The sequence below is a fragment of the Nycticebus coucang genome, chromosome 9 (assembly GCF_027406575.1).
Source record: "Nycticebus coucang isolate mNycCou1 chromosome 9, mNycCou1.pri, whole genome shotgun sequence".
In the NCBI taxonomy this organism is placed as follows: domain Eukaryota; kingdom Metazoa; phylum Chordata; class Mammalia; order Primates; family Lorisidae; genus Nycticebus; species Nycticebus coucang.
Window position 1 is genome coordinate 111,354,541 of NC_069788.1, and position 27,597 is coordinate 111,382,137.

Here is a 27,597-nt window from a genome sequence, read left to right on the forward strand (position 1 = left end):
TTGAACCCGCCACCCTCGGTATATGGGGCCGGCACCTTACCGACTGAGCCACAGGCGCCGCCCTAGTGCTCTTGTTTTATCTCTTATCACAGCTGACAAGTGGTAGAGATATTTAATATAATCCCGTAGCTATAGGCTGTGTTGAATAAAAGATCATTATTATCTAAATTCCAAGTGGGATTAAATATAATCACAGAGACTCCTGACATTTTCCTTACATTTAAGGGAAGTCACTTTTTAAAAAAAATATTCCCCAGCCAGGCAGTGGCTTATGCCTTAATTCTAACATTCTTGGAGGCCAAGGCAGGAGGATCACTTGAAGCTACCACTGCACTGTACCCCAGGCAATAGAGGAAGACCCTATGGCAAAAAAACAAAACTTTTTTTTTTCATGACTGAAAAAAATCTGACTAATCAGAATTGTGTTGTTCTAATTAGGATCAATTTACTTGGCCAGCTACTTGCTCAGAGTTTGTTTCTTAGATGGAAAAAAATCAGTTATATTCATGCTATAGCACCTTAAAAATTCAGTATTTCTTTTTGCTCTAAAGTGGCTTTATTTGAAATTTCTCAGATTCCACATTGTACTAATTGATTTATGAATAATAAATTACAAATAAAAAGCTCTTAAAGGGAAATACATGTTTGTTTGTTTTTTAATGGTGTCATCCTTCCTTATAATATCTTTGTCCTCTAGGTTGTAGTGATTCCAATTTCCCACCTATATCCACAGATAAAACTTATAAAGTAATTATATTTACTCTTACTTAAAAGATCATACACCTTTTGGCTAGGATGCTTATTGCAAAAGGAAATCTACAGATTTTCCACACTAAAAGAGGCATCAATATACATTTGCATTAAATATAATATGCCTTTGATATGTATATTTTCATAAAATTTCCCATAATTGGCTCTGTGCTCGCGTAGCTTAGTGGCTAGGGCACTGGCCACATACACCAGAGCTAGCAGGTTCGAACCCAGCCCAGGCCTGCTAAACAAAGACAACAACAACAAAAAAACAGCTGGGCATTGTGGCCGATGCCTGTAGTCCCAGCTACATGGGAGGCTGAGGCAAAAGAATGGCTTAAGCCCCAGAGTTTGAGGTTGCTGTGAGCTGTGACGCCATAGCATTCTAACAAAGGCAACATGGTGAGACTCTGTCTCTTTTTATTACTCATTCCACTGATACCTGAGGGTAGAGAGAGCTAGTAGACAAAAGTACTGTGATTTGGAAAGAAGATGTATGGGAAAGGGTAACAGTTATGTGCATAATTTGTTTAGATATAGACTCCTTACTATGTCAGACTCTTGCAGTCCTTTTGGAATGTTGGTAGCACCATTTCACCTGAAGGGTCTGATACTGGAACTTGCTGGGTGATGAAAGTTTGATCTTGAAGCTTACTTTCATCCCTGCAATAATAACAAAGTAACAGGGCTGTCAACAACTACATACACATGAAACTTGGAATAACAGACTTGTCATATTACTCTCATTCAACTCTAGCATGTTTAAGATGCCATCAAGAATCACTGTGATCAGGTTCACGTTTATTACTTTAGCAAGAGAGATCTTACCTAAATTCCTTTGTTTCTTCACAAACAACATAGTCTGGAACTGGAGGCCTAGCACTCTGGCTGTATTTCCTGTGGTGGGTAAAAGTCAACAAAATGAGGCAGTGTCTCCTCATGTCCTCATATATTCACTGTCTTTTATGTACAGACAGGGTCTCACTTTGTCACCCACACTAAGTACTGTGGCCCTGTCTTAGCTCACTGCAGCCTTAAACTCAGACTCAAGCCTACAGGTGCACACTACCATGCTCAACTAAACCTTACTTCTACTCTCTTACATCATATTTCCTCTAGCCAGGGAATTTTTCCTCAATGTTCTCTAAACACCACACACCCATTATGACACCTGGACTTTTGCTTATGCTGTCCACTGTACCCCTTGCTTAAGTGCCTTCTCTCTCTACTATCCTTCTATGCTACAAGGCACCTCACAGAGTTGTACTATTTCAGAAATGTCTTCCCTGACTCCTCTAGCCATTGATAATTCTTTTTTTGAGACAGAGTCTCACTTTGTGACCCTTGGTAGAGTGCCATGGCGTCATAACTCACAGCAACCTCAAACTCCTGGGCTTAAGCAATTCTCTTGCCTCAACCTCCCAAGTAGCTGGGACTACAGGCACCCACTACAATACCCGGTTATTTTTAGAGACCAGGTCTTGCTCTGGCTCAGGCTGGTCTCGAAACTGTGAGCTTAGGTAATCTACCCGCCTTGCCTCCCAAGTCCTGGGTTTACAGGCATGAGCCACTGCGCCCAGCCTAGCCATTGATAATTGTCTAAATTCTTAGTTACTTTATTGTGCTACCTAATTTTTTTTCTTTGTTTTGTTTGAGCAACTAGATTATAAACTGAGTTCAAGGGCAGTATCGATTCATTCTTTTGAATCTCTTGATAGCTAATATATGTACTCCCAAGCATATATTAAGCAATCATTAAGTGCTTGATTTATTTTAGCCAAATTATTGTTGAATACCAAGGTTTATAGTCACCAATAAAGTGGAGATAGAGTAAAACTAATCATTAAAAGGAATTATTTGGGGCCAGGCATGGTGGCTAATGCTTGGGAAGCCCAGATGGAAAGATTGTTGAAGCCAGCTGTTGGAGACCAGCCTGAGAAGACCCTATCTAATTAGCCAGGTGTGGTGGCAGATGCCTGTAGTCCCAACTACTTGGGAGGCTGAGGCAGGAGGATCACTTGAACCTAGGAGCTTAGTGGGCTGCAGTGAGCTATGAAGACACTGTTGCACTCTAGCCTGGGAGATAGAGTGAGACCTTGTCTCAGAAAAAAAAAAAAGAATTAATTTGGAATATCTATGGATTTCTGTTTTCCTTTCTAGGCCTCTTATATTAGAGAGTTCCTTGATTAATAAAGATATTTGCACTAGAATGTTTATTGCAGCTCAATTCACAATCACCAAGATGCCCATCAACTCACAAATAGATGAATAAACTATGTTGTAGGTATACCACAAAATACTATTCAGCCGTAGAGAAAGACTTTAGGCTTGGTGCCTGTGGCTCAAGTGGCTAAGGTGCCAGCCACATACACTGGAGCTGGTAGGTTCGAATCCAGCCTGGGCCCACCAAAAACAATGACAACTATAGCCGAAAAATAGCCGGGTGTTGTGGCAGGCGCCTGTAGTCCCAGCTACTTGGGAGGCTGAGACAAGAGGATTGCTTAAGCCCAAGAGTTTGAGGTTGCTATGAGCAGTGACGCCATGGCACTCTACCCAGGGCAACAGGTTGAGACTATCTCCAAAAAAAAAAAAAAAAGAAAGACTTTTTACATCTTTTGTATTTACTTGGATGGATTTGGAGAGCACACAAGAATGGAAAATTATCCAATGTACTCAATACTAATATGAAATTAGTAGATGAACAACTATACACCCACACAAGAGAAAAATAGTTAAATTCAATGAGGGGGGAGTGGAGGGGGACAGAGAGGGAAGGTACACTCACCTAAGGAGTACAAACAATGTAGGGGTATATGGCACACCCTCTAGGTGAAGGGCTCAACTACAACTTGGACTTTCCTTAACAAATGTAAACAATGAAACCTAATCATCTGTACTCTTATATTAATCAGAAAAAAGAAACAAAACATCAAACTGCAAGATTTAAGGGACTTCCAGGTTGCTGAACTCCTAAAGGGTGGCACTCTCCTACAACGGGGTGTGGAAGCTCTGCACCCCTTCTCCCATACCTCTTCCTATGTACCTCTTCATCTGTATCTTTATAATAAACTGATGAATGTAAAGAAAAAAATAATAACCAACTTTTAATCATTAACTTATTTCTGCAGACTAATCATGTCTTAACAGTTATCATACTTCTTTTCAGTTGCCTCTCTTTCATTTTAATGTGTTAACTTCTTGTACTTCTTTTGTTTTCCTTAATGAGGCCCAGGTGAGGTTCTAGCTCACCACCCCCAGCTTGCAGGGCTGGCGCTTTAACTACTGAGCTACAGCACCCAGCTCAATGTGTAACTTCTTTTTTTTTTTTTTTGTAGAGACAGAGTCTCACCTTATCGCCCTTGGTAGAGTGCTATGGCATCGTCACACAGCTCACAGCAACCTCCAACTCCAGGGCTTAGGCGATTCTCCTGCCTCAGCCTCCCGAGCAGCTGGGACCACAGGCGCCCGCCACAACGCCCGGCGATTTTTTTGTTGCAGTTTGGCCGGGGCTGGGTTTGAACCCGCCACCCTCGGCATATGGGGCCGGCGCCCTACCCACAGAGCCACAGGCGCCGCCCAATGTGTAACTTCTTAATAAGCATTGCCTTAAACATCTAAGATTAATCTCTTCTCCCCCCTCCCTTTAATTCCAATTCATCTTTCATTTCATTCTCTGTCGGAAGCCATATAAGGCACAGCTCGGCCTTACTTCCTCTTTAAGTAAAAAACAGTTTCACCTTTTCCGGGTAACTTTACACGGCAACTAGCCAACCAATCACCTTATGCCCCATCTTACTTACTTTAGCCAATCCCCAGTTAACAACTCCTCTGAACCTCCCAACAAGACACACCCGCCTTCCCCGTAATGCTTATAAGGCACAGGTTTTTTAATAAAGTTTGAGACTTGATCAGAAAACTGTCTTGTCTCCCTTTCTCGCACCCCTTGTTTGTTTTTCTCCTTTAGGTGGTTCCTGCGTCCCCCGTTGCTGTCCCGCGGGTCGGGACAATTCTCATCCGTTTATCTCCCATTCTTTATCTCTAGGAGTTACAGTAGCTTAGCATTAGGGCCTTTTTATATTTTCTGGTCCTTTCCCATTCTTTTAATTCTAAGAATAAGTTCATTGCTCTGATGTAGTTTCTAGGTTTATTAACAACTTAATATTTCACTGCAGAAATAGGGAGTTACCTGGGAACAAAACCATTCATTTTTGCGAAGAGTAATCTCAAGACTTTCTCCTTCTGCTCCCAGGTCAAATCTCCAATATCCACATTTCCTTGAATATCTGTCCTGAAGAATTTCAAGTGAAAAAAAACATGAAAAGGAAAACTATGGAACTATGGTCAAAGTAAGCTTCTCTTCTTTTTTTTTTTTTTTTTTTTTTTTGAGACAGAGTCTCACTTTGCCCAACCTCAGTAGAGTGCCCTGGCGTCATGGCTTACAGCAACCTCAAACTCCTGAGCTTACGTGATTCTCTTGCCTCAGCCTCCCAGATAGGTGGGACTGCAGGCGCCCGCCACAACGACCAGCTATTTTTTTGTTGTTGTTGTAGTTTTGTCATTGTTGTTTGGCAGGCCCAAGCCGGGTTCGAACCCACCAGCCCCGGTGTATGTGGCTGGCGCCCTAGCCACTGAGCTACAGGCACCGAGCCGCTTCTCTTCTTTTTTAAAAATATAAAATATGTAAACATAAGAAAAATTCTATACCATAACTGACATGTAACTTATTTAAATTTTTTTTGAGACAGTCTCACTTTGTGGCCCTCCATAGAGTGCCATGGAGTCAAAGATCACAGCAACTTCACACTCTAGAACTCAAACAATCCTCTGTCTTAGCCCCCTGAGTACCTGGGACAACGGGCACCTGCCACAACACCCAGCTATTTTTTTTTTTTTTTTGCAGTTTTCATTGTTGTTTAGCTGGCCAGGTCTGGGTTTGAAACTGCCAGCCTAGGTGCACGTGGCTGGTGCCATAACCACTGTGCTACAGGTGCCAAGCTGGTACTCAACTTTTTATTTATTTTTTTTTTTTGTAGAGACAGAGTCTTACTTTATGGCCCTCGGTAGAGTGCCGTGGCCTCACACAGCTCACAGCAACCTCCAACTCCTGGGCCCAAGCGATTCTCTTGCCTCAGCCTCCCGAGTAGCTGGGACTACAGGCGCCTGCCACAACGCCCGGCTATTTTTTGGTTGCAGTTTGGCCGAGGCTGGGTTTGAATCCGCCACCCTCGGTATATGGGGCCGGTGCCTTACTGACTGAGCCACAGGCACCACCCGGTACTCAACTTTTTAAATACAAAGAAGGAAATTATAGTAAATCTCTTGGTAACAGAAGTAGTATTTCACACTTCTAAACATGGCAAGAAGGTAAAAACATCGTATGGGCATTTTTCAAGAATCTTATCTTTCAAAGATTTTTTTCAGAGGCTACTGAGCATGTCAAACCTTCTCAATAGCTACATGATTCAAAAGAACTTACAAATTATGGCCTGGCACAGTAGCTCATGCTTGTAATCCTAGTACTCTGGGAGACCAAGGTGGGTGGATTGCCTGAGCTCACAGGTTCAAGACCAGCCTGAGCCAGAGCGAGACCTCATCTCTCAAGGTAGCCAGGCATTGTGGCAGGTGCCTGTAGTCCCTGCTACTTGGGAGGCTGAGGCAAGAGAATTGCTTGAGCCCCAGAGTGTGAGGTTGCTGTGAGCTGTGACCCTATGGCACTCTATGGAGGGCAACAAAGTGAGACTGTCTCAAAAAACAAAAACAAAAAGAAAAGAAAGAACTTACAAATTAATCCCTTAAAAATAATTTTTTTTTTTGAGACAGACAGAGCACTCTGTTGCCCTCAGTAGAGTGCTGTGGCATCACAGCTCACAGCAACCTCCAACTCCTGGGCCTAGGTGATTCTCTTGCCTCAGCCTCCTGAGCAGCTGGACTATAGGCGCCCACCACAATGCCTGGCTATTTTTTGTTGCAGTTTGGGCAGGGCTGGGTTCAAACCTGCCCCCCTCAGCATATGGGGCCGGCGCCCTACCCACTGAGCCACAAGCACTGCCACCTTAAAAATAATTTAAGCAGGCTTGGCACCCATAGCACAGTGGTTATGGCGCCAGTCACACACACCAAAGATGGCAGATTTGAACCCGGCCCAGGCCAACTAACCAACAATGACAATTGCAACAAAAAATAGCTGGGCATTGTGGCAGGTGCCTGTAGTCCCAGCTACCTGGGAAGCTAAGGCAAGAGAACTGCTTAAGCCCAAGAATTTGAGGTTGCTGTGAGCTGTGATGCTACGGTACTCTACCGAGGGTGACATAGTGAGACTGTCTCAAAAAAATTAATTAATAATAATTTAAGCAGAAAACACATTTGGAAGCACTCAATAAGATGTTAATTACACAGAAGTAGGGAATCCTTTTAAGTTTCTTGAATTAGGGACTTTGAAGAATCTAATTCCATTGAAATATCAAATAATTTTTTTCAGAATAAGCTTCAAAATGGACTATAATCCACGGTTGGTAGGGGGAACAGCGCGCTAATAAAAATATTAACAGGAAACAAAATTAATTATTGTATACAGTCTGCAACTATCTCAAATATTCTGCCACCTTTATCATAGGGCAGAACTTCTCTAAAATTTTGGATAATTTGGGGGTACATTTGGTTAATGAAATGATCAGGGCACTAATGAATATCTTCCAATACATGGGACAGTTATATACAACAAAAAAAATTATTATATGGATTTTTAAAAATTATATGGTTATGAGCGGCGCCTGTGGCTCAGTGAGTAGGGCACCGGCCCCATATGCCGAGGGTGGCGGGTTCAAACCCAGCCCCGGCCAAACTGCAATAACAAAAGAAATAGCCGGGTGCTGTGGCGGGCACCTGTAGTCCCAGCTACTCGGGAGGCTGAGGCAAGAGAATCGCTTAAGCCCAGGAGCTGGAGGTTGCTGTGAGCTGTGTGATGCCATGGCACTCTACCAAGGGCCATAAAGTGAGACTCTGTCTCTACAAACAAAAAAAAAAAATTATATGGTTATTATTATTACCTATACATTTTATCTCAAGATATAGGGAAGAGTACAAAATACTTCTGAGAATATGCTTATCATAAATACTTAACCTGAATCTAATCAAACATTTATGATTAATTTCCAATTTATAGACAATAAGATAAAGGAACAAATTAAAATATATTACAATGACATCTTCTGGGACAAATAATCTAGTCTCTTTAACAAGTCCCTGTCATGTCTCGGCACCTGTGGCTTAAGCAGTTAAGGCGCCAGCCACATACACCTGAGCTGGCGGGTTGGAATCCAGCCCAGGCCCGCCAAACAATAATAACTGCTGCAGCCGAAAAATAGCCGGGCATTGTGGCAGGCACCTGTAGTCCCAGCTACTTGGGAGGTGGAGGCAGGAGAATCACTTGAGCCCAGGAGTTAGAGGTTGCTGTGAGCTGTGATACCACAGTACTCTACCCAGGCTGACAGCTTGAGACCCTTGTCTCAAAAAAAAAAAAAACAAGTCCTTGTCACAAGAAAAAGGGAGGCACCCACTAAGAACACATACTATGTCACCATACTAAGCACAGGGGTTATAAAGATGAGAAAGTCAGTTCCAGTCCTCAAATAACTGACTGAGAAATCTATTCAATATTTGGTTATTATTAAACTAAACTTTCCCAAATTCTTATTTTTATAAAGGACACAAAAATAGCAGCACAAATAATATATTAAAATATTACTAGTACCATTTCTCAGCCTCTTTAAGATCCTGATTCACACTATTGGTGCTGTGCTCTCTGCCATCAAATGTTCTGATTTGGGGATATTCTGTTTTTCCTGAACATGCTGCTCTCATTTTTAAGTTGAAAGCAGCTTGTGCTATCTGTTTATAATGCTTCCTGCTAAACAAGATCTGTTGCTTCACTTGGTGTAGAGCATCTAAAAAGAATCTTTCCACTTCTGTTCTCTCATCCAGTATGTTCTTGGCCAGCTTCTTCACTCGATTCATTTCCCTGTCTTTCATCTGAAGAAGTTGATGCAGCTTGTTAATTTCTACCTGACCTGCTTGGTTCTCTGTCACTGTTTGTTGCTGCAGTTTTAAAATTTCAGTCTCAAACTCTCTGGTCATGCAATTCAGAGCAGTCTCCAAGCTTACTACCTTCTTCTGAAGAATTTGGATTTGTGTTCTCTGCTGGGTAAGCTGCATAATCTTCTCCTTAACTAACAGGTCATTGATCTCCTTAAAACAGAAAGATAAGTGACACATTTTTTTCTTTAATCATTCCAGAACTTAACAGTTTCTCATTAATTTTTATTAACTTCATTATGATTTGAGTTTTGATGATAAACTGAGAAGGTCATATTTTGCTATTTCGTATACAAAAAGTAACAAACATCCTAAGGTCCTTATCTGGACTTGTGAAGGCAATCCACTAATTTTGCTAATTAAGAAGCTTTCATTGCTTTCAAATTCTGAAAGATTAAATATTTCATATTACCAAAATCAATAAAACTATGCAGTAAAACATTAACAACTACATACTGGAAACTGGCAGTGTCCTAGCTGTCTATCCCAAAATCCATTTTCCCTTCCCTCTTTTATAAAACCACAGTCTTATTCAGAAAAGCAGTGCGCTCAGCTGAAAATTGCCTTGTAATTCAGCATAGCCATGTCCTGGTTAATTAGATGCAAGTGGAAATATGTGTAACACTTCCAGGAAGGCCTCTAAAGGGCTTTTTACTTCTTACTTTTTACTGTTTACTTCTTATCTTCCTTCCTGCTATTTGTGGAGTAATGGTTAGAGCTCTATCAGCCACCCTAGGCCATGAAGTGAATTTGAGGGTGTAAGGCATTATGTGGCAGGACACAAGTAAGGAAGCTGAGTGTCTATTGATTTTGTGGCACTACTATTCCTGCTCTAGGTTGGTTACCTCCAGACTTCCTTTAGGCGAAAGAATAAACCCTGTGTGATGATACCAGTGATGCTAGGTCTGTTACAACTAAACCTATCCTTAAGTGATTCAGAGAGCAACTATAAACAAAGAAAAATAAGTTATTCTAAGGTCACAGAGGGCGGCACCTGTGGCTCAGTGAGTAGGGCGCCAGCCCCATATGCTGAGGATGGCGGGTTCAAACCCAGCCCCAGCCAAACTGCAACAACAACAACAACAAAAAAAAAACATTTGTAAGGTCACAGAGAATAAGAGTTACATTTATGTTTCTGATATATTCTTTTTAAAGTTGAGTATAATGCTTCTGTCAAGTCACTCAGTAATCAGTCTTTTCAGATAAGGAAAGTGTGTCACCCAAACACAAGGAAAATGGTCCCATCACCGTTACGTATTATTATTATTATACCCAACTCTTGGTATTCACCAACTCAATCCTTAAAAAAAAAAAAAAGATAGGAAACAAAGTCTAAATGAGAGGGAACCTTTTGATGTAAAAGGACAGTGTGACTCTCTTTTAACTTCTGGGAGCTTTTTTGTAGAGCATCAGCTTCCTTTAGGTGGTATGCAAGAGCTTTCTGGAGATAAACATTCTCTTTAAAAACATTTCTTCCGGCATTGTTCAGTTGCCTGAAATAGACAGAAGATCTCAAAATACAGGTCTAAGCCTTAGATGACTGATTTACCTCCCCAACAATAATAGTAATGACCCTCACATTACGTAGATGCCACCCACTTATGATGGGTACTCAATACTTATTTGAGGGTGGGATGTGGTGCCTCATGCCTGTAATCCTAACACTTTGGGAAGCTGAGGTAGGAAGATCACTTGAGCTCAGGAGTTCAAGACCATCCCGGGCAAAATAGAAAGACCCTGTCTTTAAAAAAATTATTTTTAATTAGCTAGGTGTGGTAGCACACACCTGCAGTCCCAGCTACTTAGGAGGCTGAAGCAGGAGGTTTGCTTGAGCCCAGGAATTCAAGATTACAATGAGCTATGACTGAATCACTACACCCCAGTGTGGGCAACAGAGCAAGACCCTGTCTCTTCTTAAAAAAAATCATTAGGGGGCGGTGCCTGTGGCTCAGTCGGTAAGGCGCCGGCCCCATATACCGAGGGTGGCGGGTTCAAGCCTGGCCCCGGCCAGACTGCAACCAAAAAATAGCCGGGTGTTGTAGCAGGCGCCTGTAGTCCCAGCTACTCGGGAGGCTGAGGCAAGAGAATTGCTTAAGCCCAGGAGTTGGAGGTTGCTGTGAGCTGTGTGAGGCCACGGCACTCTACTGAGGGCCATAAAGTGAGACTCTGTCTCTACAAAAAAAAAAAAAAAAAAAAATCATTAGGTAGGGATCTTGTTACTAAGTTCTTCCTTGATAAGAAAGTGAAAAGAAGGGCGGTGCCAGTGGCTCAAGGAGTAGGGCGCCGGTCCCATATGCTGGAGGTGGCGGATTCAAACCTAGCCCCGGCCAAAAACCACAAAGAAAAAAAAGAAACACTAGAGGTTAGCCCAGGAGTTGGAGGTTGCTGTGAGCTGTGTGAGGCCACGGCACTCTACTGAGGGCCATAAAGTGAGACTCTGTCTCTACAAAAAAAAAAAAAAAAAAAGAAAGTGAAAAGAGATGTGCTACTTCTAGCACAAGGCAATTAAGAGCAGATATGAGTGTACCATGCTCTCTCTTGCCCACATGACCAAAAAGGAAGAATTCCAAGATGGCAGAAGCACAAGATGGAAGCAACCCAGGATCATGAATCACCATTGGAGAAGAACTGCCAGACTCACAATGGATTATTACTTGAGCAAGAAATAAACCACTGAGACCTAGGAGTTCCTTTTGTTAACACAATGTAGTTTAGTGTTACTTCCACTAATATACCTCATGACAACCATGCAATATTGCTATTATTAGCCCCATACTTAGATGAAGAAATTTAATATCAAGATATTTAAATCTTTCTACAGTTAGTGCGCATATGTATGTATGTTGAGAACCATAAGTCTAAATAAGTTCAAAGTCCAGGTTCTTTCTACCATACTATGCTGCTACAGAAAGGGCAGAGGAAAAGGAGTAGAGGAACTACAAAGAGAAAGAAACAGTGATGGAGAGTAGACAAAAAAATCTGAGGAAAGCACAATGGGAGGGAAGGGGAGAAACAAAAAGAAGAAAACAGATCAGCAAAGAGATAAGAGAGGCTATGAAAAAGAAAAAAGAAGACACAGTCTCTTACACAATAGCTTCATGGTGGGCTCTCTCTGCCAGCATTATTATCTTCTTTTCAGCCTCTTGTTCTAGACGGTGCTAAAAAAGAAAATAGGCAGATTAAACAGTTATATTTCTCTTTTTTTAATTTTTGAGATAGAGTCTTACTCTGTCACCCTTGGTAGAAGGCCATGGCATCACCCTAGCTCACAGCAACCTCAAACTCTTGGGTACAAGCGATTCTCTTGCCTCAGCCTCCCAACTAGCTGGGGCTACAGACGCCCGTCACAATGCATGAATATTTTCTTGTTGCAGTTGTCATTGTTGTTTGGTTGGCCCAGGCAGCCTCGGTGCATGTGGCTGGCACTGTAACCACTGTGCTATGGGTGCCAAGCTAAGTATTCTGTAAACTTAGAAAGTACTTCTAAACTTTATTTCCTATACCAAGTAAAAAGAAGGTCAGGATTAGGGTGAGAAAGCAGGAGAGAAAGGCTACTGAGAACAGCCTAATCCTTTAGGCTTCCATTCCTGACAGTGCCAGAAAGTACCTCAAGAGGAAAAGTATTAGGATGCTGATCCTGCCTCCCTCCCTCCAGGTTATTCAACTAGAAACCTGGTACCTTGTGGGTACTTAAGTGTCCCCACTCTCAACTCCCTACATACTTACCAGTTCTTTACTAAAAATGAAAAATTAAAACAATTAAAATAATAGAGGCCTCTGAAAGGATTCTGTAGAAGAGATGTGTTTCGATGTATTTCCCACAATTGGAGAATTAACTTCAGAAACAGAGAGAAACTTGAAGTTTGCAATGTGCTGAGGAACATTTTTGTTTTTGTTTGTTTTTTTTATTGTTGGGGATTCATTGAGGGTACAATAAGCCAGGTTACACTGGCTGAGGAACATTTTTGAACTCCCTTTTATTAATATCCTTAGCTCAGGGCGGCGCCTGTGGCTCAGGGAGTAGGGCACCGGCCCCATATGCCGAGGGTGGCGGGTTCAAACCCAGCCCTGGCCAAACTGCAACAAAAAAATAGCCGGGTGCTGTGGCAGGTGCCTGTAGTCCCAGCTACTCGGGAGGCTGAGGCAAGAGAATTGCTTAAGCCCAGGAGCTGGAGGTTGCTGTGAGCTGTGTGATGCCATGACACTCTACCAAGGGCCATAAAGTGAGACTCTGTCTCTACAAAAAAAAAAACATCCTTAGCTCAGCTTGACTAAAGGAACATCTTCATACACATAACAGAGTAACTTCACCAATCCCATCTCCCCTACATGATACAGTACATGTAGTCCCACCAGGGGAAGACCAAGCTGAGGTACATGTGTCCTGAAGTCTTCATAAGATGACAATACCTGTGGAGCATTTTAAGAATCTCGGAATGGGGCTCGGCGCCTGTGGCTCAAACAGATAAGGCACCAGCCACATACACCTGAGCTGGTGGGTTCAAATCCAGCCCAGGCCTGCCAAACAACAATGACAACTACAACCAAAAAATAGCCAGGTATTGTGGTAAGCCCCTGTAGTCCCAGCTACTTGGGAGACAGAGGCAGGAGAATCGCTTGAGCCCAGGAGCTGGAGGTTGCTGTGAGCTATGATGCCACAGCACTCTACCCAGGGCGACAGCTTGAGGCTCTGTCTCAAAAAAAATAAATAAATAAAGAATCTCTGAATGGTAAGGAAAAATGGACTAGACATTGAGATTTCTAAAACAACTTTTGTTCTCCCTGATTTTTATTTGTCTGTTATTCAATAACAATCTTTTAATCTTCTATTATTATTATTATTTATTTTTTTTTTTTGCAGTTTTTGGCCAGGGCTAGGTTTGAACCCACTACCTATGGCATATGTGACCAGCACCCCATTCCTTTGAGCCACAGCCGCCGCCCACAATCTTTTAATCTTCTAATAAGATAACAAATGGAAGGTTCATATCTCTCAAAATACACTTATGTAATATTAGTAAAACAAAATATAACCCAAATATTCTGTACCTTTTCTTCAAAAAATCTGCCTTCTAGTCTTCTAAGAGTCTCTTGATGTTTGCGTTCTGTGTTCCTTAAATTCTCCTTCAGCTAAAATCAAAATAAAAAACAACAAAAACATGGTCAGTAGGAAAATTCTTTTTTTTTTTTTTTTTTTGTAGAGACAGAGTCTCACTTTATGGCCCTCGGTAGAGTGCCATGGCATCACACAGCTCACAGCAACCTCCAGCTCCTGGGCCTAAGCGATTCTCTTGCCTCAGCCTCCCGAGTAGCTGGGACTACAGGCGCCCGCCACAACTCCTGGCTATTTGGTTGCAGTTTGGCCGGGGCCGGGCTTGAACCCGCCACCCTTGGTATATGGGGCCAGCACCTTACCGACTGAGCCACAGGCGCAGCCCAGTAGGAAAATTCTTAATAAAGAAACATTTTCTGTTATACATTACCTCTGAATCTTGAACACACAGAAAAATTCAGTGTTCTGCCTCTGAATACCATATTTCCCTCAATCTTCTTTCTTGCTATTTTTTTATTTTTTTGTTGTTGCAGTTTTGGCTTCGGCCGGGTTCGAACCTGCCACCCTCAGTATATGGGACCAGTGCCCTACTCCCTGAGCCACTGGTGCCACCCTCCCTCAAGCTTCTAAAGATTTACAAGATCAGTACAGTACAGTAGTCGCCTCTTATCTGCAATTCACTCTTTGCAGTCTCACTCACCTGCAATAAACTACAGTCCAAAAATATTAAAATATGTTGGGGGATGAAAAAGAGAGAGATCACAGTCACATAATTTTTATTATAGTATATTGTTATAATTGTTCTATGTTATTAACTGTACTAAATTTAGAAATTAAACTTTATCTTAGGTATATATGTATAGCAGCGGTTCTCAACCTGTGGGTTGCAACCCACAGGAACTGTATTAAAGGGTCACGGCATTAGGAAGGTTGAGAACCACTGATGTATAGGAAAAAGCATAGTATATACAAGACTCACTAATATCTGCAGTTTCAGATATCTGCTGGGGGGTCTTAGAAAATATTCCTTGTAGATAAGCAGGGGCTACCACATTGTTTTTAAAAAACTCTTTATGAATAACAGTTCTCATAGTATTCAGATGAGTTGTTCTCGTAAACCTATTTGCCAAATACCATCATTTCAAACATGTGGAATCACAGAATCATAACATTTTAGAATTGGAAGAAAACTTAGGAGTTAAGACTATACAATTCTCCTACTTAATATAGGAATTCCTTCTATAAGAAAAATGTCCTGGCTTGGCGCGTGTAGCTCAGTGCTTAGGGTGCCAGCCACATACACCGAGACTGGCGGGTTTGAACCCAGCCCAGGCCAGTTAAACAACAATGACAACTGCAGGGTGGCACCTGTGGCTCAGTGAATAGGGCGCCAGCCCCATATGCCAAGGGTGGCGGGTTCAAACCCAGCCCCGGCCAAACTGCAACAAAAAAATAGCCGGGCATTATGGCGGGCACCTGCAGTCCCAGCTGCTCCAGAGGCTGAGGCAAGAGAATCGCATAAGCCCAGAAGTTGGAGGTTGCTGTGAGCTGCGAGACCTGATGGTACTCTACCAGAGGGTGATACAGTGAGATTCTGTCTCTACAAAAAAAAAAAAAAAAAGACAACTGCAACAAAAAAATAGCGTTGTGGTGGGCACCTATAGTCCCAGCTACTTGGGAGGCTGAGGCAAGAGAATCGCTTAAGCCCAAGAGTTTGAGGTTGCTATTAGCTGTGATGTCACGACACTCTACCAAGGGCAACATAGTGAGACTCTGTCTCAAAAATAAATAAATAAAACTATTATATATAGAGACATTAAATTGTTCTAGTCAAAGAAAGTTGAGTTAATTTAAAGCAATGATCCTAAACTCTATATTTACTGGCAAGAATGATTAAAATTGAAATAGACAGCTCGGCGCCTGTGGCTCAAGCAGCTAAGTCACTAGCTACATACACTTGAGCTGGCGGGTTCGAATCCAGCCCGGGGTCCGCCAAACAACGATGACGGTTGCAACCAAAAAATAGCTGGGCGTTGTGGTGGGCGCCTATAGTCCCAGCTACTTGGGAGGCTGAGGCAAGAGAATCGCTTACACTCCGGAAGTTTGAGGTTGCTGTGAGTTATGATGCCACAGCATTCTACCCAGGGCTACAGCTTGAGGCTCTGTCTCAAAAAAAAAAAAAAATTGAAATAGACATACTCTTACATGATAACAAAAGATACGATATTCTGAAAAAAAAGAAAAAGAAATAGGCATACTCAATCTAACATTTGTGCCACAAAAGAGGCAGTAGAGGCCAGGCATGGTGACTCACCCCTGTAATCCTAGCACTCTAGGAGACTGAGGCAAGAGGATTGCTTGAGGCCAGGAGTTCAAGACTCTTGGGTTTAAGCGATTCTCTTGCCTCAGCCTCCAAAGCCTCAGCCTTAGCAAGAGACTCCATCTCTACAAAAAATACAAAAATCAGGCAGGTATGGTACTGGGTACTTGTAGTCCCAGCTACTCAGGAGGCTGAGGGAAGAAAATTGCTTGCGTCCAGGAGTTGAGACTACAGTGAGCTATGATGATGCCAATGACAGAGCAAGACCATCTTGCGGGGGGGGGGTGGGGTAAAGACAGTAGGGAAAGGCTTTCTTTCCATCAGATATATCAGAGTCAAATGCTGCTGTTCTCACCAGCAAGTCACTTAATTTTTTATTTTTTTTGATACAGAGTTTCACTGTTACCCTTGGTAGAATGCCATAGTATCACAGCTCAAGGCAACCTCAAACTCGTGGGCTCAAGCGATTCTCTTATCTCAACCACCCAAGTGGCTGGGACTACAGGTGCCCGCCACAGTGCCCAGCTATTTTTTGTTGTTGTTGTAGTTGCCATTGTTGTTTGGCAGGCCTGGGCTGGGTTTGAACCCACCCGCTCTGGTGTATGTAGCTTAAACAATTCTCTTGCCTCAGCCTCCCAAGTAGCTGGGACTACAAGTGCTTGCCACAATGCCTGGCTATATGCCCTGAATTTTTAATACAATTTTTTAAAATGGCCTCTTGCATTGTCAAAGATTTTCAAAATCAGTATCAACATACAAGTTTATATTAGCCTGGCCCCATGACTCACACCTGTAAGCCTAACACTCTGGGAAGCCAACACAGGTGGATCACCTGAGCTCCAGAGTTGGGAGACCAGCCTGAGCAAGGGCAAAACCCCATATCTACTAAAAATAGAAAAACTAGCTAGGAGTTGTGGCAGGCACCTATAGTCCTAGCTACTGAGGAGGCTCAGGCAAGAGGATCTCTCGAGCCCAGAAGTTTGAGGTTGCTGCGAGGTATGATGACATGGCACTCTACCCAGGCTGTTAGAATGAGACTCTGCCTCAAAACAAAAACAAAAAACATACAAGTTTATAAAAAATATCTACTATCCTTGTATGTATCCAGATAGACCTATGCTATTAGACTACCCCCAAAATCTATAAATTAATAAATCTTTCAAAAGGCAAGTAAGCAGTGTATATCACAAAAGTTCATACTTATTTACCTACACATTCTAGTCCCAAGAAGTTATCCTAAAAATGAGTTAAAGATAGGGCGGTGCCTGTGGCTCAGTCGGTAAGGCGCCGGCCCCATATACCGAGGGTGGCGGGTTCAAACCCAGCCCCGGCCAAACTGCAACCAAAAAATAGCTGGGCGTTGTGGTGGGCGCCTGTAGTCCCAGCTACTCGGGAGGCTGAGGCAAGAGAATCGCTTAAGCCCAGGAGTTGGAGGTTGCTGTGAGCTGTGTGAGGCCACAGCACTCTACCGAGGGCCATAAAGTGAGACTCTGTCGCTACAAAAAAAAAAAAAAAATGAGTTAAAGATATAAAAAAAATATTTTATTCTTTAGATATTCACCATAGTTTATAATAGCAAGAAATTAGGAAAAAATCCAAATGTTCAATAGGAAGCAACCAATTAATAAATTATGGTATACCTATCCAATGGAATTCCATGCATCTATTTAAAAGATTTTCTTTAATTCTTAAAATTTTTTTTTATTTGTAATTTTTATTTATTTATTTCTTTTTTAGAGATAGAGCCTCAGTTTGCCACCCTCGGCAGAGTGCCCTGGCATCACAGCTCACAGCAACCTCCAGCTCTTGGGCTAAGGCAATTCTCTTGCCTCAGCCTGCTGAATAGCTGGGACTACAGGCACCTGCCACAATGCCTGGTTATTTTTTTATTGTTGCAGTTTTAGCCGGGGCTGGGTTCCAACTCGCCACCCTCGGTATATGGGGTCGGCAACCTTCTCACTGAGCCACAGGCGCTGCCCTTTTTTTTTTTTTTTCAGACAGGGTCTCACTTTGTCACCTTCGTAGAGTACCGTGGCATCATAGGTCACAACAACCTCAAACTCTTAGGCTTAAGTGATTCTCTTGCCTCAGCCTCCCATGTAGCAGGGACTATAGCTGCCCAGCTATTTTTGTTTTAGAGGCAAAGTCTCGCTCTGGCTCAGGCTATTCTCCAACTTGTGAGTCCAGGCAATCCACATGCCTCGGCCTCCCAGAGTGCTGGGATTATAGGCGTGAGCCACCACGCCTGGCCTTTTCTATTCAAAAGATTTTAAGAAAAATTATTTAATGGCATTGAAAAATGTCCACAATATGTAAAGTGAAAAATCAAGTTAGCAATTTGCACATAATGACTTCACTTTTGTAAAAATAGCATATAGGTATTTTATTTATTTATTACATATTTTTTTGGGACAGAGTCTCACTATGTTGCCCTTGGTAGAGTGCTGTGGCGTCACAGCTCACAGCAACCTCAAACTCTTGGGCTTAAGTGATTCTCTTACCTCAGCCTCCCAAGTAGCTGGGACTATAGGTGCCTGCCACAATGCCCAGTTATTTTTGTTGTTGTTGTTGTAGTTGTCACTGTTGTTTGGCGGGCCCGGGCCGGGTTCAAACCTGCCAGCCCTGGTGTATGTGGTTGGTGCCCTACAGCTAGAGCTACAGGCGCCAAGCCGCATCGGGGTTTTTGTTTTTTTCTTTGAGACAGAGCCTCAAGTTGTCACTCTGGGTAGAGTGCCTGGGCATCACAGCTCACAGCAACCTCCAACTCCTGGGCTCAAGCGATTCTCCTGCCTCCACCTCCCAAGTAGCTGGACTATAGGTACCAGCCACAATGCCTGGCTATTTTTTGGTTGCAGTTGTTATTATTGTTTAGCTGGCCCAGGCTGGGTTCAAACCTGTGTGTGGCTGGTGCCATAACCACTGTGCTATGGGCACCGAGCCAGTAGGTATTTTATTTTTGTTCTTTTCTCTTGACTTAATCTGAATCAACATAGATTTTTGTTTTTGAGACAGATTATCAAGCTGTTGCCATGGGTGTGCCTTGGTGTCACAGCTCACAGAAACCTCAAACCCTTGGGCTTAAACAATGTTCTTGCCTCAGCCTCCTAAGTAGCTGGGACTACAGGTACCTGCCACAATGCCTGGCTATTTTTGTTGTTGTTGTTGTTACAGTTGTCACAGTTGTTTTAGCTGGCCTGGGCTGGGTTTGACCCGCCTGCCTCGGTGTATGTGGCTGGTGTCCTATCTACTGAGCTATGGGGGCTACCCAAGATAGATATATATATTTTTTTTTCTTGTAGAGACAGAGTCTCACTGTACCGCCCTCGGGTAGAGTGCCGTGGCGTCACACGGCTCACAGCAACCTCTAACTCTTGGGCTTACGCGATTCTCTTGCCTCAGCCTCCCGAGCAGCTGGGACTACAGGCGCCCACCACAACGCCCGGCTATTTTTTTGTTGCAGTTTGGCCGGGGCTGAGTTTGAACCCACCACCCTCGGCATATGGGGCCGGCGCCCTACTCACTGAGCCTACAGGCGCTGCCCCCAAGATAGACATTTTAAAATATGTTTCTAGACAGCAGGACAAAAAAGGAACAACTATATACCAAAGTATATAACAATGTTTACCTTCAGGTAGTGCAATTGTGAGGGACAGGGTATTTTTTTTTTTTAAGAGACAGTCTCATTTCATCGCTCTTGGTAGAGTGTGGTGGCATCACAGCTCATACTAACCTCCAGCTCTTGGGCTTAGGTGATTCTCTTGCCTCAGTCTCCCAAGTAGCTGGGACTATAGGCGCCCGCCACAATGCCCTGCTATTTTTTGTTGCAGTTTGGCAGGGGTTGGGTTTGAACATGCCACCCTCTGTATACAGGCGCCCTACTCACTGAGCCACGCAGCCTGGGATAGGGTATTTTTATTTTATTCCTTTTTTTTTTTTTTGAGACAGAACCTCAAGCTGTTGCCCTGGGTAGAGTGCTGTAGCATCACAGCTCACAGCAATCTCCAACTCCTGGGCTTAAGCAATTCTCTTGCCTCAGCCTCCCAAGCAGCTGGGACTACAGGCGCCCACCACAACGCCCGGTTAGTTTTTGAATGTAGTTGTCATTGTTGTTTGGCGGGCCTGGGCTGGATTCGAACCCGCCAGCTCTGGCGTATGTGGCTGGCGCCCTAGCTGCTAAGCTATAGGCGCCAAGCCTTTTATTTTATTGTCTTATCAGCTAAGCTAAATTTGCAGAAATTAGTATTACCACTTTGTCAAAAAGGACTAGAACTATTTTTTTTCACTTTAGCATGAATCTTTATTTTCTTAATTTGTCCTTTTTAATTGGGCAGGTGGGGGGGCTAGCTGAGCCAAAGGGTGAGAAATTCTTGTGTTCTTTGTCCCTGCCACTGGCTCTCTGGTTTGCGCTTATGTATAGTTTTGAGTTTTTCTGTGTTGGTTGTATTTATATTAAACCCCTGGTTAGTACATACTTGTGTCTGTGCTGTCTTGCCCAAGCATAGGGTTTGTCTGACACTGGTAGAGTGAGGTACTGTAGCAGTTAAAGTACTTTCCTAACATCAGTGTCCTGAGTCCATCATCTTGTGCTGTGCAAAAGGGTATTAAAATTCAAATCTTCTCTGGGACCAGCCCAGCAAGAAAGACTCTTAGTCAGTGAGAACCTGTCCTAAGATTCAGTTCCTACCCTCAGTCACTGTCCTCGCTCTCCTCTTCATCTTCCTGCCAAGCCACAGTGTCTTCTCCCTCCTCCCTGAGTCCTACAAAGAAGTCATCAGTGCTCCAAGCCTTGCTACGCAGGGCCCGCAGCGGCCCTCCCTTTTTTTTTTTTTTTACGCTGACAGTAGTCATTCACCATCACAGTTCGCAGCTAGGTCAAGTCCCAAAACTTGAGGCGTTGGTCATGGCCACTACTGGCCAGGAAGCGGCCACAGTGGGAAAGGGCCAGCTCTTCCACAGGCTCCCTAGCATGCTGGCCCACACTGTCCACCACTTGGTTTGGCAGGTTGTTCACTGCCCTGATTATTCCATCAGTAGAGCCAATACACAGTAGACTCTCAATGACTGGAACCATGCAGTCAATGGACTCAGCTCTCAGGGCAAAGCAATCACTTGTGGCCCCAAAGCCATTCCAGTTGAAGAGGTAGATGGCACCTTCACTGGAGCCACAGGTGACCTTCTTCCCAGATTTCATGAGGGTGACAGAGGTCAGACCCCCAGATTGAGGCTCTACAGCAGCTCGAACCAGCGTCTCTTGATGTTGAAGACACCAAGGCAGCCATGTCCACTGGCTGTCAAAAGCAGCTTCTTGGCTGGACCCAAAGCCATGTCTGCAATGTATTCCTCATGCTGCCGCATATCCATTAAGGGGCCCTCCTTCCACTGGTCCCATAGACAGATACAACCCGTATCGTCCCCTGTGGCCAAAATATTCTCATCCACCAGCAACAGACTGTTAATGGGGGCACCATGAGCCTTGGAAATAGGTCTTTCTAATCAGCCCTGCTTCACATCTAGAACATGGATGGCTTTGTCCTTGAAGATAGTAACAAGTTTCTGCCCATCTTCAGAAAAGACCACAGCTTGGCAGGACTTCAGATGGTGACCTGATGATCACAGCTCCTTGGTTTCTCCCTGTTGGCAAGAGTAGGAAAAGACGAACACATCTCCGTCCATGTCCCCTACAGCCAGTAGGTCACAGGCCGGATGAAATGCCAGCCCACTGACTGGCACTTCTAGCACGGTATCTTCTGGGGTGTCCCAGATCCGGGCCAGGGCTTCTGTGGAGTCAAGGTCCTCCTCAGGACTATTAAAAAACTCAACTATTAATAGCCGGGCATTGTGGCGGGTGCCTGTAGTCCCAGCTACTTGGGAGGCTGAGGCAAGAGAATCGCTTAATCCCAAGAGCTGGAGGTTGCTGTGAGCTGTGATGCTACAGCACTCTACCAAGGGCGACAAAGTGAGACTCTGTCTCTCTTAAAAAAAGAAAAAACTCAACTATTAAAAATAATAATTGCAGGGCAGCGCCTGTGGCTCAACGGCGTAGGGCGCCAGCCCCATATGCTGGGGGTGGCGTGTTTAAACCCAGCCCCGGGCAAAAACTGCCAAAAAAAAAATAATAATAATAAATAAATAAAATAATAATAATTGCAACCTAACAATATATGCCATCTTCTACTAATCAGGTATACAGAATCATTTTTTCTTTAAAATGTATGCCTTAAATATTTTTGATATTCTAAATGTAATTAGTGTCTTTGTATTTATTTTTTTGAGACAGTCTCACCAGGCTAGAATGCCATGATGTCAGCCTACCTCACAGCAACCTCAGACTCCTGGGTTCAAGCCCTCCTCCTGCCTCAGCCTCTCAAGTACCTGGTACTATCAGTGCCCACCACAACACCTCGCTAATTTTTCTATTTTAGTAAAGATGGGGTCTCAACTTTTGCTCAGGCTGGTTTCTGGTCTAACTCCTAAGCTCAATGGTCCCCTCCTGGCTTGGCCTCCCAGAGTACTAGGATTACAGGCATGAGCCACCACATCCAGCCAATAAGTATCTTTTTTTTTTTATTTTGAGACACAGTCTCACTTTGCCACCCTCGGAAGAGTGCTATGGCATCACAGCTCACAGCAACCTCAAACTCTTGGGCTCATGCAATTCGCTTGGCTCAACCTCCCAAGTAGCTGGGACTATATAGCCTGCCTGGCCCAGCTATTTTTTTATGAGATGAGGTCTTGCTCTGGCTCAGACTGGTCTCGAATTCATGAGGTCAGGTGATCCACCCACCTTAGCCTCCTAGAGTGCTGGGATTACAGATGTGAGCCACCTTGACTGGCAGTATCTTTTTAATTTGTATAAAATTAAAATTATACTGTGAATGGGCAGCGCCTGTGGCTCAAAGGAGTAGGGCACTGCCCATATGCCAGAGGTGGTGGGTTCAAACCCAGCCCTGGCCAAAAACTGCAAAAAAAAAAAAAATTATACTGGGAATTCTATATGAATGGCATAATTTTCTTCCCCAATGAATACCTCCCAAATTTAAATTCATGAATGCCCGCCCCTATCTGTCTTAGTTCTGCCACAGTTGGGATTTCACAGAATCACATTATTTTTTCTCTTAAACCAGTATCTTTAGCCTTCAAATTTTAAGTCTTCCCCAATAGCCCTCTGAAAGCTCTGAAATCTATCTCTCCACTAGGTGGTAACATTGTTCTTTAAGAAAAGTTATGGCCCTCTAGATTATGCATTAGTTTTTAATTCATTTTGACTACACATAGGATATCTATTTTTAAGAGTTCCTGGAAAATTGTATTAATCTAAATCTAAAGCATTTTAATATAGAACAAAACTTGATATTCCTTCTAGAGAACTGACATTCCTCCAATTTTGTTTCCATGAAAAGACCCAGGCACTGTTTAACAAAGGTTCATTAAGCATTATATCTTGTATTTCAGTGAATACAAAAAACCATACTGTTCATGCCACAAAGAATATATAATCTAATAGAGGAGAAAAGGCAATAAATACCAGCCAGTTGCAGTGGCTCACACCTGTAATCCTAGCACTCTGGGAAGCCAAGGCAGGTGTATTGCCTAAACTCACAAGTTTGAGACCAGCCTGAGCTAGAGTGAGACCCCCATCTCTAAAAATAACAATTAAAATATAGCCAGGCATTGTGGCAGGTGCCTGTGGTCCCAGCTACTTGGGAGGCTAAAGCAAGAGAATTGCTTGAGCCCAAGAGTTTGAGGTTGTTGTGAGCCGTGATACCATAGCACTCTACTGGAGACAAAGTGAGACTTTGCCTCAAAAATAAATAAATAAATAAATAAAATATCTTGACACAATGGGCTAAGTGGTATAAAAGAGATACAAAATACTGGCTCAGCGCCCGTAGCACAGTGGTTACAGAGCCAGCCACATACACTGAGGCTGGTAGTTGATCAAACCCAGCCTGGGGCAGCTAAACAACAATAATGACAACTGCAATAAAAAAAATAGCTGGGCACTGTGGTGGGCGCCTATAGTCCCAGCTACTTGGGAGGCTGAGGCAAGAGAATCACTTAAGTCCTAGAGTTTGAGGTTGCTGTGATCTGTGACGCCACGACACTCTACCAAGGACGACATAGTGAGACTCTGACTAAAAAAAAGAGAGACCCCGGGAGAAGGTCTCATGGAGAATATGCATTTGAGCTGAGCCTTTGAAGGACATGTAATATTTTAAATGGTAGAGCTCTATCAGAAATATATTCCAGATAAAAGATACATTGTGAACAACATGAGAAAGACAGGCAAGTCTTCAAGGATGAGTAAATACCCAGTTTGGGTAGACTGAAGGGATTATGAGGTGAGTAGCTGGTATAGTATAAGGAGATAATAATGTTCCTAAGTAGGTAAAGAGTATTGGCTTTTAAACTAAGGTATCTGGACAATAATCTGTGTACAGTGGAGAAATAACTAAAGATGATTCTTGAGGGAGGTGATCAGAACATTATCAGAACTCTGATAGCTCGAAATCATTCCTGTAGCTGTGTATACTTCAGGCTGTGACTGTATGTATGGTGCTTGTCAGTCCATAATTTGTTTGATACTCCTCCCTTCAAATTATAAAATAGAATTCCCCACATCTGGTATGTGGGCCAAACTTAAGGATTCACTTCTATCTAAAAGAATATGGCAGAAATAATGCTAGATGACTTCCAAGGCTATGTCATGAAAAAGATAGCTTCTATCTGGATTTCTCTTGGGTGAAATCCTCAAATCATGAGGACACTCAAGTAGCTTATGGAGGGGCCCGTATAGGCAGAAGCTTCAGCCTCCCACTAATCACCAGCACCAGCTTGACAGTAATATGAATATGCCATCTTGGAAGGAGATCCTTAAGGCTGCAATCAAGCCTTCAGATGACTATATCCCTTGCTATAATAAAGTAGGTACAATGTGGAAATCAGCAAATGCTATACACAAATCAAGGGCTTTTTTTTTTTTTTAATAGAGAGCTACATGTCACTGTTTATATAATCCTAACCATGTGACATGCACTATTTTAAGGGCTTTACATATATTGTCTCGTTTAATCCTACAATTCTAAGAGATAGTAACCCATTTTTTTTTCTTTTTTTGAGATGGAGTCTCACTCCAGGCTAGAGCTCCATGACATTATAGCTCAAACTCCAGGGCTCAAGTGATCCTCCTACCTCATCTCCTGAAAATCTGGGACTCTCAGGCATACACTACACTGCCTGGCTTATTTTTTTAGAAGTAACAGGGTCTCACTTTTGCTCAGGCTTACCTCAAACTCCTTAGCTCAAGGGATCCACCCAGCTCAGCCTCCCAGAGTGTTAGAATCATAGGCATGAGCCACTGCACTTGGCCAAGATAGTAACTCTTATTACCCCTTAAAAAAAAAAAAATAGGGCAGCACCTATGGCTCAAAGGAGTAGGGCGCTGGCCCCATATGCCAGAGGTGGCGGGTTCAAACCCAGCCCCAGCCAAAAACTGCAAAAAAAAAAAAAAAAAAAAAAGACAGAATCTTGCTCAGTTGCCCAGGCTGGAGTGCAGTGGCACTATCATAGTTCACTGCAAACTTGAACTCCTGGGCTCAAGCTATCCTCCTACTTCAGCTTTCCAAGTAATTGTGACCACAGGAATATGCTTATCCCCATTGTATAGATAAGAAAACCAAGGTATAGAAAGGTTAAGTGAGGAACCATCTCTACTGTCCTACTTTCCTTGTTAATGAGTTAAATATGGCTCCAGCACATGTTATTTTTAAATTTGAAGGAGAGTTAGGTCTGTAACTTTTGAAAATTATACCACTGAAGTTCAAGATGATTCACCAATAAGGATCTTTGGTGTGCTGTGAAGCCATGTCTCCAGCACATGTGGCAGACATGATTAACAGATCACAGCACAGGGCTCACAGAATTCTCAGCTTAAGGCTCTGGGTTAGCCAACCTGGGTCCGTTTGAAAAAAACACCCATTTGCCATTCCTTTTATAGAAGGTGGCGGCAGCACTGGAGCCTCGTCAGGGAGGACAGGGGGCACCTCCAGGAAAGGTAATATGTTTCTGTGTGCTAAGTGAGAGTGGGGGGAGAGGAGAGAGGAAGGGGAGTTTTGTCTCCACTCAACTCCTTTTCAATCCATTTCTTCAAAAAGAAAAGAAAAAGGAAAGGAAAGATTAAGTAACTTGCCTATAGCCACCAAGCTGATTTTAGCTCCCATGCATGGCACTCACTTGTGCCATTTACAACTATATTCTGAGCCAAGAAAAGTAAGAGAAAAAGCATAGCAAGGTGAGAAAAACTTTCTAAAAGTACTCAGTGTTCTCACCCTCCTGAGCCCTACCTCTATGAGCCTTCTAAACTTTTCTAAAACTAATATTCATCAACTTGAACATATTTTCCTCTAAGACTTCATTACTTTTGCCCCAATATTTTCCAAGAACTAGTAATTTGTTTCTTATGTATGTACTGAAGTTAATCCAAAGGGTCACCTGCTGATAAATGTATAAGAGTATGCTGGCTGAGATTTACAAAGAAATCAATGCTTAGAAAAAGAAAAGTCTAAAGTCAAGATCTTTGGCATTCAGTCCTAACCTGATATGCCTTACCCTTTTTCACTCAAATAATCTCTAAAATGTCAAAGGGAGGAAGGGAGGGAAGGAAAAAACAAACAAAACAAAAAAATAAAATAAAAAACATAAAAAGAAAATGTCAAAGAGATTTTGTTTCTATCTCACAGGAATAAATGTTTATAAGGCTCTGCAAGTGTCTAAGTAGGTAATTCTAATCCTTTTTTCCAAAAAAAAGAAAAGAAACTTACATCCTCTAATTCTTTCTCCACTTGGATTTTTCTCTTTTGAAATTGTCTCACTGTCTTCAGTTCTGTCTGAATCATGCCAATTTCTTTGGCTTTTTGATGGAACTGTCCCTCTAGCTCCTTTATTTGCATGGTATACTTTTCTTCCTGTATTCAAAAAAGAAGTAAATGAGTTAGGAAAAAGAATAGAAGTCCCACAGAGTCATGTTTCAGTTAAAGCCGTAAGCCATTTATATATTTTCTGTGAAGAAATGGCCCTTTTTATTTTTACATAAAGTTTTAATTTCTGTAAAAGATACTAACTGCCTTAAATAAGAAAAGAATTCTGGGGGCAGCGCCTGTGGCTCAAGGAGTAGGGCGCTGGTCCCATATGCCGGAGGTGGCGGGTTCAAACCCAGCCCCGGCCAAAAACCACAAAAAAAAAAAAAAAAAAAAAAAGAAAAGAATTCTGGACAATTTTTTATGTAAGCTGATCTTGTATAGAAAGGAAGAAAATGTGGATATTTATTAAAAAGAGATATGAGAAGACTAAAGAAATCTTTAGTCTGTAAGGAGGGTAAATAACA

At 42.8% G+C, this 27,597-nt stretch overlaps 1 protein-coding gene and 1 pseudogene across 4 annotated transcripts in view; both read right to left on the reverse strand.

Annotated features, from left to right (window-relative positions):
* Positions 1-27,597, reverse strand: part of BBOF1 (basal body orientation factor 1) — a 44,683-nt gene that overhangs the window by 5,425 nt on the left and 11,661 nt on the right. For 3 of the 4 annotated variants that reach the window (XM_053601743.1, XM_053601745.1, XM_053601747.1), the window contains 8 exons: positions 27,035-27,178; positions 13,891-13,971; positions 11,929-11,999; positions 10,190-10,334; positions 8,501-8,994; positions 4,937-5,038; positions 1,579-1,647; positions 1,300-1,413 (listed from right to left, as the gene is read on the reverse strand). In XM_053601743.1, the coding sequence (XP_053457718.1) occupies positions 1,300-1,413; positions 1,579-1,647; positions 4,937-5,038; positions 8,501-8,994; positions 10,190-10,334; positions 11,929-11,999; positions 13,891-13,971; positions 27,035-27,178 (1,220 nt within the window). The remainder of the gene's footprint in view (positions 1-1,299; positions 1,414-1,578; positions 1,648-4,936; positions 5,039-8,500; positions 8,995-10,189; positions 10,335-11,928; positions 12,000-13,890; positions 13,972-27,034; positions 27,179-27,597) is intronic. The other variant, XM_053601744.1, reaches the window with a different exon arrangement.
* On the reverse strand, positions 20,428-21,887 carry LOC128593811 (WD repeat-containing protein 55-like; annotated as a pseudogene).